Source organism: Brachyhypopomus gauderio, chromosome 1, assembly GCF_052324685.1.
Source record: "Brachyhypopomus gauderio isolate BG-103 chromosome 1, BGAUD_0.2, whole genome shotgun sequence".
NCBI lineage: Eukaryota > Metazoa > Chordata > Actinopteri > Gymnotiformes > Hypopomidae > Brachyhypopomus > Brachyhypopomus gauderio.
The window spans coordinates 10,802,875-10,824,758 of record NC_135211.1 but is presented as its reverse complement, the minus strand read 5'-3'; the positions used below and the strand labels follow the sequence as shown (position 1 = coordinate 10,824,758).

Genomic DNA, 21,884 nt, shown 5'->3' with positions numbered 1-21,884 from the left:
ATCCTGGGCAGAGGTAGCATAGAGCTCAATAATCCACAGCACTAAATGGATGGCTCATGTTCAGTGAGTCCTAGACTATCAGTCCCATGACACTTGTCCTGTGGTCCTGGCACTGGAAGATTGGTTATTGACATACCTGTCAAGTCTCCTGTTTTGGGGCGGGAATCTACATATATACAGACATATATATCTACATATATATACTGTTACTACTTATTGACTCTGTATCTTTCTTACTGAGATTTAATGCACGCTGTGGCCCGAAGAAAGATAAACCAGAGCACCGAGAAGTGGCGGAGGGATTTGAGGGCTGACTTCACAGTGTTTCCTGAAGGCACAGGATACGGAGAAAATAGAAACCTTACAGAGGTGAAAGTAGTTTAGTTATAAACAATGGAACAAATCAGAATGTGCGCTAAGGGATTTGGGGTTAGTCAAAGGTTTCGCACATAAACCGGACCAGTAGATGGCAGCAGAGCTTCCTCTGGCAGCATGTTTCTTGAACGCGCTTTTCCAATATTCGTTGATTTGCGGGTAGCGGAAGTAGATGTCAAGCGTTTTTTTTTGTTTAGATTTCTCCGTAGTCATCGTTGGCTGTTGTCAGTGTCAGTTCTCTCCAACATAAGTGTTTTTCTTATTCGCTAAAAACATTAATAAAAATGCCTTTGGAAAACTTGGAAGAAGAGGGTTTACCTAAAAACCCCGATCTAAGAATAGCACAGTTAAAATTTTTGCTGACCCTCGATGGCCACAGACAAGATGCTAACGTTAAAACGGAGCTGATGGAGGCGATCCGAGAGAACAGTGAGTAACCGAGTCCCGACACGGCGGTTAGACGGGTGTACCGACACGGAGAGTGTAGTTAATCCAAAATGCAGACAGCTGCTCTGGTCGTTACGGTGGCGAACTAATCCACCGAGCACGCTGAATGAACTGGTTAACACAGGCTACTTCAGTTAGCATCGGAGTTGTTAGCTAGCTAAGCTAGCTAGTTGTAATGGGTTTGAATTTGACTCGCGGTCGCTGGAACTAACCGTCCGCTTATTTGTGCACTATCTGATCTCTTCGGTGAGCAATAGCTATACATGTGGATCTATTACATATAACTAGGTCGGATAACTAAAGCACGTCGTTTGAAATCGCGCCGTAGCTGCCTGGCTAACTGAACCGCAGTGGTAGCTGCACAGCTAGGGTGAGGTTAGCTTAGCTCATCATTTGTTCAGTGACTAGGCTACGCTGTTGTATTGTCCATACGCAATATAGCGAGTTTATCACTTTTTTACAGATATGGCACCATACTACGAGACATTGTGCAAAGAGCTGAAGTGGTCAGCGGACAACGACCTGCTCAGCAAAATGAAGAAGGCCAACGAGGAGGAGCTGAAGCGCCTGGGCGCCGTTCTGGAGGACGCGGAGAAGAACCTGGGGGAGAGCGAGATCCGGGATGCCATGATGGCGAAGGCGGAGTATCTGATTAGGATCGGGGACAAGGTGCGTGAAACATGTGCAGTGGTATACCCACGGTTCCAAGAGAGCTCGGCGGAATCCATATTTAACTATATTTCAATGTCCAGATAACAACCTTCTCTTTTCGTGCCCATCCTTGCACAGGATGGAGCTCTGACTGCCTTCAGGAAAACATACGACAAGACAGTTGCTCTGGGGCACCGCTTAGATATTGTATTTTACCTGCTAAGGATTGGACTTTTCTACATGGACAATGATCTCATCACTCGTAATACAGAGAAAGCCAAAAGGTAAAGCCCCGTGGAAATCACAACACCGTAAATGTATTTGCACTGGTGGTTTCAAATGTATTTTTTGGCACAAATCAAGTAAAATTGTAGGGTATCTAGGGCTTCTCTCACAACCTTTTAAAATCTGCTCGACAGCCTTATCGAGGAGGGGGGTGACTGGGACAGGCGGAACCGTCTGAAGGTCTATCAAGGCCTGTACTGTGTGGCCATCAGAGACTTCAAGCAGGCGGCCGAGCTGTTCCTCGACACCGTGTCCACCTTCACCTCCTATGAGCTAATGGACTACAAGACCTTTGTCACATACACAGTCTATGTGTGTATGATCGCCCTGAAAAGGCCTGACCTGAGAGAGAAGGTTAGAGATTCAAGACCTCACACACCTACACAATCTCTGACCATATGTATATTACGCTAATAGGTTGTGATAATTCAGCGTTGTTATGCATGAACTTTGCTAGGCCTTGCAGCTCTTAGTAACAATTCCATTGAAGCCATTGACTTCATCTGTGAGGGCATGATTCTAAACTGCGCTGAATTCTTGCGGGTCCTAGGTGATCAAAGGTGCAGAGATCTTGGAGGTGTTGCACAGTCTGCCCAACGTACGTCAGTACCTTTTCTCTCTCTATGAGTGCCGATACTCCATCTTCTTTCAGTCTCTTGGTGAGTGCAGTATTTATCCATGCCGTTTGGCCAAGTACTCTTTACTACTAGACCCACAGGACAATAGCAATTCAGTGTCCTTTATCTCTCTACTCCCCCATTCCTTATGAAGGGTTGGATAATTAGCTGATTAGTTGAAGCAAGACTCCTGCACTGTAGTGGTCTAGGACTGAAGAAAATGGACATAGCTTGTCCCTTTAGTGAGCCGACTCCAAAGCATGTCACCCTCCCAACATGTTGAAAATTGAAAAATACATACTACCATGAATGGACTATGTAGTTTGACATGGAATTAATGTGAGATTGTGTATGATTGCAACCTATCCAGATGTATGTTACTGACCCGTGTTCCTGTGCTGCTCTAGCTCACGTGGAGCAGGAGATGAAGAAGGACTGGCTATTCGCCCCGCACTACCGTTACTACGTGCGTGAGATGAGGATCCTGGCCTACAGCCAACTGCTGGAGTCCTACCGCTCCCTCACCCTGGGCTACATGGCCGAGGCCTTCGGCGTCAGCACAGAGTTCATCGACCAGTATGTGGCGCTCTTTCTGTCGTGTTGGAAAAGGCTTGTTTCCCAGTCCTGATGAAGCCTGTCATTGTACATTAGCATGTGTAGGGTCCGGCTCCCCCAGCAGCGTGGCTGGGATGCTCTACAGACACTGGTAGTCTTCTGCTTGTGGAAGTCGTTCAGACTGACCTTTTCTCTAAACCCTAAACCCGTTCTTCTTCTTTCTCCTCTCCCTCAGGGAACTGTCTCGCTTCATTGCTGCAGGCCGTTTACACTGCAAGATCGACAAGGTGAACGAGATTGTGGAAACCAACAGGTAAAGGGCATCTGAGCTTCTCACGATGTTCCAATGAAAAAGTGTAACGACTCACCATGGCATTGTGTCTGATGTTTCGTCCTCTCTGCTGTCTCCGCAGGCCCGACAGTAAGAACTGGCAGTATCAGGAAACCATAAAGAAAGGTGATCTCCTCTTAAATAGAGTGCAGAAACTCTCTCGGGTCATCAACATGTAGCCGCTGTCTTTTGAGCGGGTTGTACTTCGCTGGATGTTCAAGTATGTTGTCTGGGAGCCAGCAGATCTCACATTTTGTTTTATGTACAGTATATAATAAAATCTTTTCAAGGAAAACTTTGCCTTCACTATGTTAATATAGCTGGTAGAGTATTTATGCATAGTGTGCAGCACTGCTAAATGGTGAGATTGTTAAACACACCAAACTATTGAAGCCTACACACTCCATCTACACCCAAAATGACAGCAAAAAAATCCGCTCCTTGAATAATGACGAAAAGCTCGTTCGTTGAGACAGACTGTGGAAGTGCTGCTGTTATACCAGCAGGTGGAGTCTGGACTCCAGGAGGAAGCACTGTGCTCCCGCAGTTGTGTTTTGTTGGTGTGACGTTCCTGCTGCACTGTGTGAGATCTGGACATAGTCTGTTCCAGGGGCGCCCACACTTTTTCAGCTTGCGAGCTACTCATAAGATAATCAAGTCAAAATAATCTACCTACAATAAAGATGCAAAACAAATGTATTTCTTCTATATTATCATTATTTATTATTTACTATTTAATATTGTGTATTCCTTCTTTCCTTTTCCTTTTAGGAAAAATAAAGTATTTATTTATATTTATAAAGTATTTTAAAGTATCGCTAATTGTAGCGAGAAACACTCGCAGTCCGCAATGTCCTTCCAAAGTTGCTGGGTCAAATCCTCGGCCATAGCTTCAGAGCGCCGTGTGACTGTATTACTCGATAGCTGGAGAGCTTTTATTGAAGATAATATTTCATATTTGTTTTTAAAGTCTCGGAACAAGGAATTAGTGGCTTCAACAAATGCCTCTTTTATCATCTCTCCGTCTTGGTGTGACTGGTGTGCGGACAACTGGGATTTTAGTTGTTTCACCTTTCTCAGCTCGCTTTTCGGAGGAAAGTCAATGTCATGTTTTTATGAACAGAACAGAAAGTCAATGTTTTTATGAACAGTCTGAAAATACCGCTCCACATTTCCCTTCTTTGGAATAGCAACGGCACACTGACAGATGAGGGAAACACACTTATGAGAAAAGTAACACTACTACACTACACTACAATGTGATGAAACTCCACCAAATCCTGGTAAACGCACTGCAACATCCTAATTTCATTTCAGACCAGTTTGCCTAATACCTGTACTGTCTCTATAAGAGAAAGCTAGCCGCAACGGCTTTTCCGCTTAGCCTCTCAGTCCGCGGGTTACGAGCTGAGAGGAGGTCAGTGTTTTTTCACCTTTTCAAAGGTGTTTTGTAAGGCCTGAAATTATTCTAAAACTAGTTTGATGTTAATCATTCGAAATACTGTGTGATGCATATTTTATGTTTGTCATATAAGAGTAAATAGAGGGGAAAGCGCTGCTTTTCTAGTTTTTCTGTCGGACATGCTCGAGCTAATTTTCCATGTGCGTTATCTGCTAGGAGGGAGCTGTAGGCCTCGGTACATGAGTGTGTCTGCCGACGGCTCGCCTGTGTGGAAAAAAACTCGCTGTACACATTGTCTTCAATGATTGTTTATTGTTTCTTTGCTTACAGGTATGTTAAAACTCTGTTGTCTCATAAGTGGTGTATTGTATTAGTTCATACTGTATTTCCTTGCCCTAGAAGTATTCCTGTTAGTTGGGCATTTACATTTTATTCCACTCCCCTAATCTGAAGAGAACTGTGTAGGTAACTCAGTCCGCGGGTTACGAGCTGAGAGGAGACCCTTGAAGTAAAGTAGCAATAGTTACCAGCACTGATAGCCTCCGAGTTCATTCTTCCCCTTCGTTTACTGCGGACACCCAGAACACAACGCAGAAGTATTACGCGTGTGTCAGGACTGTGTAGATGACGATCACAGGACTCATGACACACACACCCGTTACAATGGTGCCGTGACCCGGATGGAGTGACACAGAGAACAACGCCAGCTTGTTCGCCGAGGTTTGCTTCACTCATGGGACTATAGACTATCCAATACATTTTTGTTCGCATATGCAACACATTTTTTTTCTATGTCTTTCTGGTCTTATTAAGTTTTAAGCAAGGTTTTATTTTTGGACTGTTTTTTATTTTTTTACATTATTTCTTGCTCTGGTTGTATAGGTAAACATTAATTTTTTTTGCAAAAGTCACAATGGCTGGGAGCGGAACATATGGTGCAAGCGGTGATGTTAATGGTAGTGTAGATTTTGACTCTAGTATTCTGCTGGGAATAGGGAGGGGTTTTTTCAACCAGCCCTGTGATTTGAGAACATCTGGGCAGAGAATTGAGTTATATACACCAGCATTAACGTCCACTCGTTATGTTGATCGAGTTATGCCAAGTCAGACTGACCAATGTAATTTGAGAACACCGGGACAAAGAATTGAGTTAGATACACCAGCATTAACGTCCACTCGTTATGTTGATCGAGTTATGCCAAGTCAGACTGACCAATGTAATTTGAGAACACCGGGACAAAGAATTGAGTTAGATACACCAGCATTAACGTCCACTCGTTATGTTGATCGAGTTATGCCAAGTCGGACTGACCAATGCACAGATTTAAGCTCCCTAATTACTCAGTTGGCTGAAGAATTGGGAAAATCGATTACCGCTCAGCTAAAGGGTAACGGTATGGGCAGCAGTGACATAATGAAAATCCGAAGCAGGAGCCAGAGGTAACGCTGTCTAACATTAGGCTTATAATGCAACCAGACATCAAAGAACCCCCAATCTTTAGAGGTGACAGTACAGATAAATATTCAGTCCAGGAGTGGGAAAGCCTCATGATGCTGTACCTGAATAAACGTGCTATCCCTTGCAAGAGCATTCTCAGGAGATTCTGGCCAGATTGATGGGCAAGGCAGGCGATGTAGTGAAGATCAAGCTACGCAACCTAGCTACTGATGACTTCCAGAACCCCTCCGTGACTTTTGATATTCTAAGACATTTCAGTGACTTGACCTATTCAAATATGCCATTAGCTGACTTCTATAATACATTGCCTTACAAAAGGGAGGACGCTATGAAATACTGGATTCGGCTCAATAAAACTGTAGATGTGGCAGAGGAGTGCTTGAAACGGCAAGGGCGCAACCTTGATGATCCAAGCTGGGAAGTTAGCATGATGTTCCTTAAACATTGTCCTGATGAGTCTCTTTCCAGGATTTTCAAGTTCAAGGCAGCGGAGAAGTGGCTTGCTTCCGAAATTCAGGAGCGACTAGATGAGTATATGCAGGACAAAAAGGCATGTGATGCTGCTAGTGTTGTCACGATAACAAAATTATGACTTTTGATACAATACCTGCCTAAATATCTCGATATTGATACTGAAATGATACCACAGCAAAAAACTAGAACATCAGGAAAAGTAATGGAATAATAGATAACATTTCTTTAGTTTTTTTTATCCGATTGTAACGGAGTAAAATTCAAGGTTTTTCTCACCACATATTTACTCTTTAGAAGTCTTTCATATTACAACTACTCTCACAAGTACAATTTTGTCCAAAAAGCTACTTGAGTAAATGTAACGGAGTAAATGTAACGCATTCCTACCCACCTTCTTTGATCGTTAACTTTATATTTGCAACCAAATCTCATTTACTAATCCATTTAAGAACACTCAATACACGTCTATTGCAGTTGCCTTTATTAGAAATAGAAATGTTCATGCCAGCATTGGAATCACCAGTACAATTTAAAATGATGGCTTAACTGGTGCTGATCTACTTGTGAACGCTTGATATTTAGCAGCATGGAAGTTTGGGTAAACATAACGTTAGCAGTTAGCCACATTGGTAGTTATATGAAAAAAATCCAATCCAGTTAACTCAGTCATCACTGCCCTAAACCACATAATGAAAAAGCCTGACAGAAAAACACTCAAACTCCTCTGACTTGATGCAATTGTTATATCATAATTACTGACCTGACGTTCTTTGAATAAATCCGTGTGTCTGTCAGAGAGATGCTTTGCTAAGTTGGAGGTGTTGGCTCCTTTGGTTGGTACAGCTTTAAAGCACCGTTTGCAGACCGGTTTTGATGTGTCCACGGGGTTGCCATGACTGTCTGAAATGTATGCAAAAGAATTCCATATTTTGCTTTGTGCGTGTAGTTTTTCAACAAGCTGAGGGCGGTCCGCAACATTGCTTGAATTAGCAGCCATCCTACACGTTTTCTTCTTATTCTGCAGAGAGGAGGCAAGCGCTGCACTGCTGTACGCGCACACTGCCCCGTGTGGCACTCTTTGGAAATACTGCTCTTTAAAAAAAAAACACACTCAGTCCTATAGCACCGATACTAAGCAAATAGGGTATTGTACCATTTTTAATGACGAAGTATCACGATACTACTCTAGTATCGGTATACCGTGCAACACTAGATGCTGCACAGTTACAGAACCATAGCATCACTGACCATGTGGTTCATACACAGTCTTCCTTGCCACCGGCACACGAACTTGGCTCTGGTATGCCCCTGCCACCTCCCACTGCCCAGATGCAGCCCATCCATAGTGCCACTGACAATGACTGCATGAAAAGTTTGGTGAGTCTGTTAGAAAAACTGGTTATGCAACAAACTCAGATCCAGTCTCAGGCACCCGGACCGGGTCACACTTCTCCAGCGGTGTCTAATAGAGCCTGCAGAACATGTGGTGCCACTAGTGATTCCACGCTTGCTCATTGCTGACATGAAAACCTGTGCTTGAGATGCTTGTCCCCGGGCCACTGGAAGAAGAATTGTCCCATGTGGAGTGCTCCATACGGTCCAGCACCCAGCAGTAATGATTCAACCCACAGCCAGCAGTTAAACTGATTGGCTTGCATCTGGAGAGGGGCGGTGTGAGCGAAATTCATGAAACCCTCGATGATGACAATTATGTGGAAGCCTTGTTCGAACAAAGCCGCGGTAAATAGCCTCACGGATGCAGGTTAGTCTTCCAAGCCACTCAAAGGGTCCATGCTTTCAGTGAGCTGTTTTACTGCCCAGTCTAAGTCAACAGTTCAGTACAGCTTAGCCCATCTGTGCAGTCAGAACACACACACACACACACTAGTGATTGCTAGGGGGCTGTGGATCACATGTGCCCAGAGCGGTGGGCAGCCCTAGCTGCCCAACCAACCCAGTTGGGGTTAGGTGCCTTGCTCAAGGGCACCTCAGTCATGGCCTCAGGTCTGGGAATCGAACCCACGACCCTCCGGTCACAAGTCCAGTTCCCTACCACCAGGCCATGACTGCCCCAAAATATCAGGGCAGCGCGCAAACGCAGTCCCCCACTACCAGAAATTATGCAGTCGATATTCCCGCATTTAGGGAATTCGCAAGGGTCAGCACAGACTGAGTGCAATGGCTGAGCCTCACCTTGGGCGAACCACCTTCCTGATCATGGTCTCACCCCTGCCAGGTAAGTATCTCATCCCTGCCAGGTAAGTGTTATCTCATGCAGAGGCAGGTGAGGTTCCTTGGTCATATTATCAACAGTGGAGGTGTGTCAGTTGACCCTGCGAAGGTGGATGTCATCACAAAGCTAGCAGTGCGCAACATGATGGAGGATGACTGATCTACACCATTTGCCCGCAGGATAAAGTCCTTCCTCGGCATGGTGTTCTACTATCAGCACTTTATCCCACAGTGTTCCGCCATTGCCAAACCTTTGTTTGTTCTGACCGGAGGGCAAAAGAGAAGGGGAAAAGCTGGCAGGGCTCGAAAGCTCCAGGGCACGTTCCGCAAACTTACCCCTGCAGATTGGTCGGATGATTGTACCAAAGCCTTCCAGGAACTGAAGAAATCACTGGTGGAATGCACTGTACTCGCACATCCAAATTTTGATAGGCCTTTCATACTTTCAGTCGACACATCTCTGGACGGACTCGGTGCCGTACTGTCGCAGGTACCGGAAGGAGAGACCAAAGCCAGACCGGTTGCATTTGCCAGCAAGACATTGAACGCAGCACAGAGGAAGTACCCAACTCACTGTCTGGAATTCCTGGCTTTAAAGTGGAGCGTGTGCGAGAAGTTCAGTCACTGGCTCAAGGGCCATGAGTTCACCATCTGGACTGATAACAATCCGCTCACCTTCCTGCTAACCAAGCCTTACTACACGCTTTTGAATGAAGCCTGTGGAATCCAAGAGCATGCGGTGCAGGATGTCTTTAAGATCACCTGTCAGACCCAGGTTCATTGTGACCACCAAGCAGCGCGGAGCTCCCCATCCATAATGTCTTTTGACAGTGCAGAGGTCCACGCTTTGTACGGAGTGCATTCAGACTGGTCCTTCGCCGCAGAATGTAAAGCTATTTCAGTGGCACAGTCTGTTCAGCAACTGGCTGATGGTCAAGCCGCCTCACCAGCGCTCTCAGAACCGGTGCTTCAGTCAAGTCAGCAGGTTGATTGCTGCATTCAAGGTGTTCCCCTTCGTGAGTGAGAAAAAGAGGCCATCCAGACAACAGAGAGGCGACCCTGAAGTTGTTCAAACAGTGGAACCGTCTTGAGATTCGCAATAGCATCCTATACAGGGTGTCGAAAGATCCAGTTGCCAAACAGAAGCAGTTTCAGTTTGTGTTACCGCAAGAACTCAAGGATAAGGCTTTGTTGGGCATCCATGACTTAGCTGGTCATCAGGGCCACGATTGAACCCTAAGTCTGGCAAGGCAACGCTTCAACTGGCCCGACATTGAGAGGGACATACGGGAATATGTTCGTTGCTGCCGAAGGTGTGTGGTTGGGAAAACCAACCCACCGCACGCGCACAGCTAGAGAACATACGGACATCTGCCCCTATGGAAATGGTGTGCATTGACTTTTGGTCGGCGGAAGATAGTAAACAGCGATCCGTCGGTGTCCTGGTGGTCACGGATCACTTCAGCAAACTGGCCCACGCATTTCCTTGTACCAACCAAACTGCCAATCAGGTTGCTAAAAAGTTATGGGACAATGTTTTCTGTGTTTATGGGTTTCCTGAGAGAATCCATTCAGATCAGGGCACGAACTTTGAGAGTAACCTGATAGCAGAGCTCCTCCGCCTAGCAGGCGTCGCAAAATCACACACCATCTCTCTCAAACTAGGTGACCATGTCCTGGTAGCTAATAGGACTGAGCGTGGTAAGAACAAATTGGCTGATAAATGGGAAGATGGAGTGTAGAGTCGTTGGAGTTAATCCTGACATTCATGTATACCGGGTCAAGGATGTTTCTGGACGAATGAGGGTCGTACACCGGAATTTACTGTTGGAAGTCAATTTCTTGCCTTTACCTGTCCAGCTCCAGGATGCTCAGAATGCTGATCAAGATGACTCTGGTGGCGATTCAGTCCTGGAAGAAAGTGGTGATGTTTCATTCTCAGGTCCTGAATCAGATTCATCCGATCTGACCGTGACGCGTAACTCACAAGATGGTACTGGTGAGACGCCATGTGGGATGTCTGAGTTTCACTTCACCTTTTGAAAATCATTCAGTTACAACCAGCATGGATGATCCAGCATCTGGTCTCATGGGAGCTCGACCCTGTCCAGACTTTCTGCTGTAGCCGCAGATACAGGTGTCAACATGCATGCATACCCAGACACTTCAGCCTTACCAGATGACTCCGTTCCCACTGATTCAGTTCCACAGATAAAGTGTTCTATAAGAACACGTAGACTGGTAAAGTCTGTTAATAGATTAATTGACTCAATGGTTCAGAAACCCTTGCAGAAGAGCAAGCATTTTGTGTTTAGTTATTAATCTGATTTTGATTATTTAAATGGGTTATCCTCAAGTAGGTGACATTCTCTTTTTTTCTTGTCCATAAGTAAGGTGACTTATGATTAGTAGAGCCAAGTCTGGTGTGGTGTAACAGGCATCATACTGTTCTGAGGGGATCTCGTGACCTGATCAATCTCGATCTTCTCCTAACCCTTGTAGGGGGTGACTATTAAGTCGACGTGAACTAGGTCTTCACTTTTACTTGCACTGTCATGTTCATGGCAGCTCTTTCAGCAACAGACTTCTCCATCCACGTTGCTCAAAGGAAAGACATCGAAGCTCATTTCTTCCTTCTGCTGTCAGACTATACAACCAGCACTGCCCCAAAACATAAACAGAAGACTAATTTGTAAATAATGTATACAATTTTCTTTTTTCGTAACCCATTATAATTTATCGGAACTTTGTGCAATATTCTTTAAACTTGCGAAGTAATTTTTTCTAACTCGTTTTTTGTATGCTCTCTAAGCTGCTGTAACACCACAATTTCCCCATGTGGGATAATAAAAGTCTATCTTATCTTACTAGTCTCTTGCTGGTTTGTGGTCAGTGCTCCATTCAATTTATCAGGATATTTGTGGATTTCAGGAGGGGTGAATGTAACCCAATCAAAAGTAACACTACTAAACTACACTACAATGTGATGAAACTCCACCAAATCCTGGTAAACGCACTGCAACATCATAATTTCATTTCAGACCAGGTTTGTCTAATACCTGTACTGTCTCTTTAAGAGAAAGCTAGATGCAACTGCTTTTCCACTTAGCCTCTCAGTCCGCGGGTTACGAGCTGAGAGGAGGTCCGTGTTTTTTCATGTTCTCCATATAAAGGTGTTTTGTAAGGCCTGAAATAACTCTAAAACTAGTTTGATGTTAAATCATTCGAAATACTGTGTGACGCATATTTTATGTTTGTTATATAAGAGTAAAAACTTATATGAAACAGAGTTCGGTTGGGGTTTGTATATCGCGATCGATCGCCAGTGGAGGGCGACATATGGATCAGAGGTAAATAAACTAGATTTTTTTTTCTCGCCGTGTGAAATCGGAAGTGTGGCGTGTGAAGACGGTCAAATGCGTGTGTCACACGCTCAATGCGTGAGACTTGAGAGCCCTGCCTGTTACTTTGCTACATTTGGATTTCACTGACTGTAATGGCTGCCAACGGCCACCTCCAAACAGGGCTCTTGGCCGCTGGATTACTTCTAACGTGGCATCTCCAAATATTATTCCATCAATTTGGTCATACTGTACGCCTGCTTCTCTACGTCGACATCACAAGACGTCTGCAAATTCTGCAAATCTTCGTCCTCTCCTACGGTCATCACAAAAAACCGTACAGCATTATAACTTGAAAATGGCTTTGCTTAATATTCGGTCACTAAACACTAAAAGCCTTGTCTTAAATGATTTTATATATGACAGTAAAATTGATTTTCTTAGTCTCACTGAAATAGGGCAAAAACCTTTGGACTATTACCTATTAAACCTGGCAACTCCTATGGGGTATTCATATATGGATAAACCTCGTACGGAATGGCGAGGAGGTGGTGTTGCTGTAATCCATCGGACTGATATTAAAACTACGTCAATTTCTATTCCTGCTGCCCTCTCATTTGCCCTTCACAACATTCGGAGGATTCGGCCATTTCTCTCTAGGGAGGCCACTCAGGTCCTTGTCCAGTCCCTTGTTATCTCAAGACTGGACTACTGCAACTCCCTACTGGCTGGTCTTCCTATGCATGCCATCAAACCCCTGCAACTGATCCAGAACGCTGCAGCTCGGTTGGTCTTCAACCTTCCCAAGTTCAGCCATGTCACTCCCTTGCTGTCCTCCCTCCACTGGCTTCCGGTAGCTGCCCGCATCAAATATAAAACCCTGGTGCTGGCCTACAAAGCAAAGAATGGTCCAGCTCCTCCTTACTTGATGGCCATGGTAAAACCCAGATGCATACCTAGAGCCCTCCGCGCCTCAAGTATGTCTCGTCTTGACCCTCCATCATCCAGGACACATGGGAGACAAGCATCCAGACTTTTCTCTGTCCTGGCTCCAAGGTGGTGGAATGAACTTCCCTTGTGTGTCCGAACATCGGAGTCACTTGCTGTCTTCAGACGCCGACTGAAGACCCACCTCTTTCAAGTGCACTTTGCATAATTATGCTTTGTCTATTGTACTTTATCGTCTCTTTCCTCAGGTATTGTACATAATTGGGTTATAGGAATTGTTTACTGTCTTTTTCCTCAGGGGATGTGTATATTCAGGTATAATTGTTAGGTATCATTTGACTTTCGTCTAGTGGTTTTTCCAGCTTAGAGTACCTTGTGTTCAGGACTATCTATTCTACCTTGGAGATTCCAAGCAACTACATAGCACTTTTGTAAGTCGCTCTGGATAAGAGCGTCTGCTAAATGCCATAAATGTAAATGTAAAAATTTGAACACCTTGCCTTTAAACTGTCCGGCTGTACTCCTCTGGTTATTGCTCTTATCTACCGACCTCCCAAGCCTAACGCTTCCTTTCTAGCTGACTTCTCTGACTTTCTCACTCATCTAAGTGCACTGTCCTCTTCTGTTCTTGTTATGGGTGATTTTAATATTCATATTGATGAACCAGACTGTAAGTTTGCTGTTGAGTTTCTGGATCTCATACAATGTTTTAACTTTACGCAGCATGTTAAATTTCCAACTCTCACTAAAGGCCATACTTTGGACCTTGTCTGCTCAACAGGTGTCATAATCAACCAGCTCTCCAACCATCAACTTGGTGTTTCGTGTCATCTGACAGTCACATTTGATATTGACATTCCTTCACCTATTATTAAATCTAAACGTAAAATTTCATACCGGAATCTTAAACAAATCTTCCCTTCTGCTCTCTCAGACTCTCTAATCAGTCATATGTCTGTCTCCCCTACCTCATCTAATAATCCATCAGTTCTTCTTGATTATTATAATGACACTTTTTCGTCCTGTCTTGATCAGCTGGCTCCCCTTAAAACCAAAGAGGTTTCATTTACCCACTCTTCACCTTGGTACACACCAGAGCTTCGTCAAATGAAAATTCGAAAGCGCCAGCTTGAGAGACTTTATAAGAAATCTGGCCTAACAGTACATCATCAGGCTTACTCTAGTTATCTTAAACTCTATAAAGATGCTCTCAATATAGCCCGGACTACATATTATTCTGACCTTATTCATGCTGATTCTACTAGTCCCAAAGACCTTTTTTCTACAATAAACAAACCTCTCAAACCAATAGATAATATCTCAAATACATTTACAGTTGGTAAATGCAACTCATTCATGTCATTCTTCTAGACAGAGCCTGAGTGGCTAATCGGGAGGATTCCCGATGGGCCGGCTCATGTCAATCTTTAGTTTGGGCCAATTGGGAGGGAAAAATAATTTTGGGCCGGATTTGGGCACTAAACTCCCGGGCTGAAAAGGGGGCCCACTCCGGCCCTGCTTCCAGACAAGGATTGAGACTATCTACAGTTCCTTGAACATCCCTTCTGTTCCTCCTGTCCTTCCGTTGATCACACTTCAATCTACCACTCAGTCTCTCTCCCAGTTCTTACCTGTATCTCAGGCTGAGCTGTCTGAGATCATGACAAAAATACGAAGCTCTACCTGTATTCTTGATCCTGCTCCAACAAAACTGGTCAAGGATTGTTTTCCAGTTATATTATCAGTTGTATCAGATATAATAAACTCTTCCCTTTGTTCTGGTTCAGTACCTCAGTCCCTTAAAATTGCTGCTCTCACTCCAGTCCTTAAGAAACCAGGGCTGGATTCAGATAACTTGAGTAATTTTCGCCATATTTCTAATCTTCCATTTCTATCTAAAATATTAGAACGGGTAGTTGCCTCTCAGCTTAATTATTACTTAATGTCACATAGTGTTTGAACTATTTCAGTCCGGTTTTCGCTCCCAACACAGCACCGAATCAGCCTTTATCAAGGTTACAAACAACCTTCTTCTTTCCTCTGATTCTGGAAATCTTAGTATTCTCATTCTCCTCGATTTAACTGCGGCCTTTGACACTATTAACCACTCTGTTCTTCTTTCTCACCTATAATTCTCTACCAACATCACTGGTACTGCCCTTGCATGGCTAAGATCATATCTCACAAACCGTGAACAGTTTGTATGTATCAACAACTGCAGATCACATATTGCTCTATTGTCCCAAGGTGTTCCCCAGGGTTCTGTCCTTGGTCCTCTTCTGTTTGTTCTTTACATGCTCCCCTTAGGTGACATCATACGGAAACATGGTCTACATTTCCACTGCTATGCCGATGATATTCAGCTTTATATTTCCACCAAATCAGTCTCCACTATAACTCTTGCCACACTGTCAAATTGCCTCACTGAAATAAAATTATGGATGGAAACCAACTTTCTCAAATTAAATTGTGATAAATCTGACATGGTCGTAATAGGTCCCAAATCCCTCACAAAAAACATACAAAACATCTGCTTGACCATAGACAACTCTACATTGTACCCTTCCTCACACATCCGTAATCTTGGTGTTATTTTTGACAGTCATTTATCATTTGAACAGCATATAAAGCAAGTCACTAAAACTGCTTTTTTTCATTTATATATTGCTCGCCTTCGTCCATCACTCAATTTCTCTGCTGCTGAAACTCTGATCCATGCTTTTATTACGTCACGAATTGACTATTGTAATAGCATTTTCTATGGTACACCAAACAAAATCCTAAATAAACTTCAGTACATTCAGAACTCAGCTGCACGTCTTCTCACCCAGTCACGCTCCCGTGAACACATCACACCTGTTCTTCAACAACTACACTGGCTCCCTGTCACACAACGTATTCAATATAAAATTATTTTATTTACTTATAAAGCTCTCCATAATCAGGCACCTCCCTACATCAATAATCTGCTCCATCACTATACTCCCTCTCGGGTCTCTTCGCTCCTCTGATGCAAACCTTTTGTCCATACCATATGTCATACATACGTTTTGTCCAGGACCAAATGTACCTGGGGTGATAGGGCCATTTCAGTGTCTGCACCCACTCTATGGAACTCTCTCCCCAAACACAACCGTGATTCTTCTGACCTTTCCACTTTTAAATCTCTTTTAAAAACTCACCTCTTCAGATCCGCTTTTAATTTATGATGCTACACATTTATCTTTTTCTTATTTGTTTTATCTAGTATTAATTCTCTTTGTTTCTTATAATGTTGTTCTATATTGTAATGTATTGTACAGTCATTATGCTGCTTATAATTTTGTACTGTAAAGCGTCTTTGGGTGTCCTGAAAAGCGCTATACTAAATAAAATGTATTATTATTATTATTATCAGTAAATAGAGGGGAAAGCGCTGCTTTTCTAGTTTTTCTGTCGGACATGTGCTCGAGCTAATTTTCCATGTGCGTTATCTGCTAGGAGGGAGCTGTAGGCCTCGGTACATGAGTGTGTCTGCCGATGGCTCGCTTGTGTGGAAAAAACTCGCTGTACACATCGTCTTCAATGATTGTTTATTATTTCTTTGCGTACAGATATGTTAAAACTCTGTGTTGTCTCATAAGTGGTGTATTGTATTAGTTCATACTGTGTTCCTTTTAGTTGGGCATTTGCATCAATTATATTTTGTGTTAAATGGTATTCCATTCCTCTAATCTGAAGAGAACTATGTACACTGTCCTTAAAGTAACGGTAACTCAGTCCGTGGGTTACGAGCTGAGAGGAGATCCTTGAAGTAAAGCAGCAATAGTTACCAGCACTGATAGCCTCCGAGTTCATTCTTCCCCTTTGCTTACTACGGACACCCAGAACACAGCACAGAAGTATTACGGGTGTGTCAAGACTGTGTAGATGACGATCACAGGACTCACGACACACACACCCGTTACATACGCAGCAAAGTAACAAATTAGCGCGGCTTAACGCGCATGCGTAGGTGGTCAGAAGTTCAGAGGTCAGATTGGCTACCCTGTATGTCAATCAAAAGACAAATGTCAGTGCAGATGGACAATAGCCTGTCATTCATCCCCTACTTTTTAATGTCATGCGATCTACCCACACTTCCTTTGCGATCGACCAGTAGATCGCGATCAACGTATTGGTCACCCCTGGTCTATTCTGCATTTCCACACATTTTCTATTCCCCCCGATGGAATTCAAGTTGTTGTTTTTTTCCCCCCTTTGGTGTAGTTTGTGTTAATTTGTTCAAGAAGCATGTCAAAATAAGGACGAGAACCGGGTGCTTCTTTTTTTTATAAATAACTGTATAAATTACTTTTATTTACAGAAAACCTGTTACAAAACAAATAGACTATACAATCTTTTCTTTAAATATTAGGTAAATCTAACCTACTATGTTTGTTCATGAATTACATAGCAGCCAACACACAAAAAACCAGCTGAAAAGGTTCTGATTATGTAGATAAAAACTCAAATATACACACTTGTACATCATTTGCTATGTTTCATGTAGATGCTTTTCGAACAAAACTGAAACCAAAGCTGTTCTTAAGATTCACATTCCAAATCTGTGCTTCTTTTAAACATATTCAAAGTTCTCATAAGAAAACTGGAGTCAGAGTTTTGTAAAGGTAAACAGAACATTAATTTGGATTTAAAAGATTGCATTTACAGGGACCCAATGTTCATTAAAAATCTTTCAAATTTGAAATTACATTTTCAAAATAAAAATAAAACTGACATGCTTTTCGCACAGCAGCTGTCACAACGAGCTGTCAGTCTTCTGTCTTCGTCATGAAGCAGGTGTCTGCAGAAGGTGAGCAGGAAGAGCGCCTCCTGTTGGACTTGTAGGCAAGTTTAAAAAGCAAGCCTCTAAAACCAGGTATAAACCTATTCAAGTAACATGAAACCAGACGTCTACTGAACAGACAGGCTGAGCGTTCAGACAGGCTGATGCAGGCACTTCTTCCTCATGTCATTATTCACAACGCTGCAAAATAATCCACAACTACAAAGCAGCACTTCTATGTGTTTGGCAACGAAGGTGCAAGGAAGGTCTGTATTCAGCTCCCACGTCTTCTGTTATGAAGTTCTCAACTCCATCTCCCTGGGTCTCTACGTGACTGGGCTACCTTACAGGCAACTGGGCTACCTTATAGGCAACTGGGCTACCTTACAGGCATATGTAAATAATATTTTTGCTTCACTGAAATATGCAAAACAGACTAAATCTCGTGTCACATGACATCTTGAGCATACTTTCTGATCATAATTGATTGGGGGGTGGGGCAACATATTTAAAAATGATCATTAATAATTACATCTGCATCTCATACAACTCTTCACTATGGTGGCCACATTCCTTCGTATGGATTAAATAAAAGCTCCATTTTGCTAGGAAGAGGTGTATTGCATTATGGGCTTGGCAGTGAACCACTTCAAATAATCTTAAAAGTTGATCCATTCACTAAATAAATAACAAGAATCTCAATTGTACCAAAAATCATGTGTAAGAAAACGCCTGTGCAAAAATACATCTTAATATGTACAATTCTTTTAACAAAATATGTACTCTGAAATAGGGTTGACCAAGATTCTTTGATAGAAAAAAGCCAAAGATAGAAAAAAATGTTCTCGCCTCTCAGCAACAATCGCTGTCTGACATCTGTGGAGTTTGGACGTTACTGGAGTTGGAAAGGTGAACTGAAGCTCACATCTCCTCGGCAACTGCACTGGTTAAAACACCCCCCCTCCCAAAGCTGCCCTGTCCTCTCCCCCCCAAATGCCAGAGGCTCTATTGCCAGGTCATGGTGAGTAAGTGCAGGGGGGTGTGGGGGTAAAATCCCGTTAAAACTATCAGCTGAGTTAAAGCACATGCCGCCGACAGGATCAGCCATTATGAGTGGCCATAGAAAGAATAGTGGTTATTCAATACAAGACAGCAGAGATTGCTTCTGAATACCTTAATCAGCGCATGACATGTTTGGCTAAAATCAATGAGCTAGCTATGAGTTTGTGGCATTTCTCACAGTACTGTGTCTCGTGTTGTGCAGTTCTCTGTTGTCACCGACAATATGCACTGTGACCCACTGTAAAGACACTACTAATAGTGATCTTAACAGTCAATGAACGCAAGCAGGGTGCAATCTGCTCAATTTACATGAGATGCTTGTGTGTGTGTTTGAACGCGCGCATTCGCAGACATGCCCAGGTCTTTGAAGCCTCCATCAATAACTACTGAATCAGCAGCTCAACTCCTGTAGGAAGGAACTTCGCATTACTAAACAAAGGTGTGGCATATGCAGGTCTATAGATCCCCACGTTAGTGTGGGTCTGACCCGAGCGTCTGGTGTTGCTTTGTCGCAAATGCTGCAACTCCTGCAGCTGGGGATCTGACACTTTCCCCTAACCTCCATAATTATTTTCTAAAGTATTTATAGAAATTGATAGGATGCTTGACACAGGCTATCAGCAAAGACTGACATTCAAAGCTGCTGAATGTTGTAAGACTAACAATGGTCTTTTCCAAGGCAAACATTACCATCGGAGCAAAACTGTTTTATCAAGACTGATTTAAAAAGTGTGAAAAGTCATCAGGAAGATAACGAAGTTTGCTTGAAAGAAATTAAGTATGGCCTAGAATTGGCAAGGGTTATAGTTAGGGTGAACGGGTGAGGATGAAGGTTAGGGTGAGGGCGAAGGAGTGAGGGAGAGGGTGAAGGTTAGGGCGAGGGAAAAGGTTAGGGCGAGGGAAAAGGTTAGGGCGAGGGTGAAGGTTAGGGCGAGGGTGAAGGTTAGGGAGAGGGTGAAGGTTAGGGAGAGGGTGAAGGTTAGGGAGAGGGTGAAGGTTAGGGAGAGGGTGAAGGTTAGGGAGAGGGTGAAGGTTAGGGAGAGGGTGAAGTGTTATGGTTAGGGCGAAGGAGTGAGGGAGAAGGTTAGGGCGAGGGAGAAGGTTAGGGCGAGGGTGAAGGTTAGGGCGAGGGTGAAGGTTAGGGCGAGGGTGAAGGTTAGGGCGAGGGTGAAGGTTAGGGCGAGGGTGAAGGTTAGGGTGAGGGTGAAGGTTAGGGTGAGGGTGAAGGAGTGAGGGTGAAGGAGTGAGGGAGAAGGTTAGGGTGAGGGTGAAGGTTAGGGTGAGGGTGAAGGAGTGAGGGAGAAGGTTAGGGCGAGGGAGAAGGTTAGGGTGAGGGTGAAGGTTAGGGAGAGGGAGAAGGTTAGGGTGAGGGTGAAGGTTAGGGTGAGGGTGAATGGGTGGCCAGCACAGCAGCGTTCCACAGTCCAGGAGAAATGACTTGAGTTGGGGCTAAACCACTACAATTTTGCTGGTAGAAGCACAACTGCGGAGATGTTCTCTATGCTCCAGAGATCTGCTACTTGATCTGCATAAAAAAAAAATGTTTTCTTAAGAATCATTAAGACTTCCATACTCCATTATATGTGGGATTTAGGTTATTCTACTGAGCAGTTCCTCAGTCTCTCTGGATTGTGTTTTAATTCCACCCATTAGGAAATAAATAATTAAAACATGTACAGCTAGACATGGTGTGTTTTTACACACACTCCTGGTCATTTTCCCCCCTCTACAAGCACGTAGGAGTTCAGGTGGCATAGAATTCCATTTCCAGTATTCGAATATCACCCAACCAGACCCATACATACATACATACATACATACATACACACACACACACACACACACACACACACACACACACACACACACACACGCACGCACACACACGCAAACTGAAACGCACGTTCACGTGCGCACACACCCCACACATGCGGAAGAAATCAGCAGAAATTCTGTTTGCTTACATCACCCATTAAGTTCCTCCAATGCCTCAATGTATTATTTCTGTGGGCTGCCCATACCAGCCCTTATAAGTACCTCTACATAATCCCCCTCCAGCAGCTCCATCCAACACCTCCACCTTGTGGAGTGGGGCCTACCACTAGGAGTGCTGCATGCATCCACCGGCCCTCTGCACCCCTGTGGGTGGAGCAGCCAGCCGTCACCGAGTCTCCCAGTGCACTCTCCGCCCTGAGGATTGTGGGAAGATGAGAGTCAGAGGAGAAGGAGATGGCGGCCTGGTGCTGTGCGGCGTGGCGGGTGCTGAGAGGGCCCGCGGACCTCCGGGACGCCGCTCCACACCCCCAGAGCCGGCCCACCTGTGTCAGGGGCGTGCCTTCGGCTGCAACAGGGAGCAAAACAGATCGGTGGTTCAAATCCTGCATTATTGCTGAATCACACATCAACATGTAGGGTGTTTGCAATCTAATGGCCTTTTCTCTCTTGCTAGTGTCTGACCACAGAACTACTATGGCCTGGATATTGTTGGGCTGCAGGGTATAGGCACCTTAGCAGAGACACAAAAGTGATGTGTACAGACAGATCAGCAATCAGAGACGCACCTGATGTATTAGCGAACTGTTGGGAAGGCCCGGTGGTCCTGGCATCGGTCGCGTGTGTCTGCCATGGATGTTGTTGATGGCTGGAGACTTGGCCATTTTGGGTCTGCCTGGGGGCAGCACCCCTCCCCCGCCTACCGTCGATGCTGTCAAAGCCAGAGATGACCTCATCACTGGGCTCACACACAACACAGGCCAGCAACCAATCAAAGGAGTCCAGACACAGGCGCCACAGAGCAAAGCCAATCCAACCAGAAGAGGCTGAAGTGTGTGTCATTTATAACCGGGGAGTGACAATGTTTTTTGTGAGCAGTCACAACGTGCCGTAAAACCAAATTCA

General features: G+C 44.2%; 2 protein-coding genes and 1 non-coding gene across 8 annotated transcripts in view; 1 reads left to right on the top strand and 2 right to left on the bottom strand.

The window, feature by feature from the left end:
• The first annotated feature begins 537 nt into the window (after window positions 1-537).
• psmd6 (proteasome 26S subunit, non-ATPase 6) lies at window positions 538-3,935 on the top strand. The gene is made up of 8 exons (XM_076992356.1): window positions 538-804; window positions 1,286-1,491; window positions 1,612-1,757; window positions 1,893-2,112; window positions 2,309-2,417; window positions 2,783-2,951; window positions 3,166-3,243; window positions 3,344-3,935. Exons 1-8 carry the CDS (start codon window positions 660-662, stop codon window positions 3,438-3,440), a joined length of 1,170 nt encoding a protein of 389 aa, XP_076848471.1. The 5' UTR covers window positions 538-659; the 3' UTR covers window positions 3,441-3,935.
• Window positions 3,936-8,676: 4,741 nt separating this feature from the next.
• Window positions 8,677-8,840, bottom strand: LOC143528201 (U1 spliceosomal RNA). Its single transcript, XR_013134396.1, has one exon. It is a non-coding gene; the product is annotated as a U1 spliceosomal RNA (small nuclear RNA).
• An 8,583-nt stretch (window positions 8,841-17,423) lies between these two features.
• atxn7 (ataxin 7) overlaps window positions 17,424-21,884 on the bottom strand; it is a 30,136-nt gene continuing 25,675 nt past the window's right edge. For 3 of the 6 annotated variants that reach the window (XM_076992208.1, XM_076992320.1, XM_076992330.1), the window contains 2 exons: window positions 21,548-21,717; window positions 17,424-21,327 (listed from right to left, as the gene is read on the bottom strand). In XM_076992208.1, the coding sequence (XP_076848323.1) occupies window positions 21,026-21,327; window positions 21,548-21,717 (472 nt within the window). In that variant the 3' untranslated portion in view covers window positions 17,424-21,025. The remainder of the gene's footprint in view (window positions 21,328-21,547; window positions 21,718-21,884) is intronic. The other 3 variants (XM_076992217.1, XM_076992224.1, XM_076992267.1) reach the window with 3 other exon arrangements.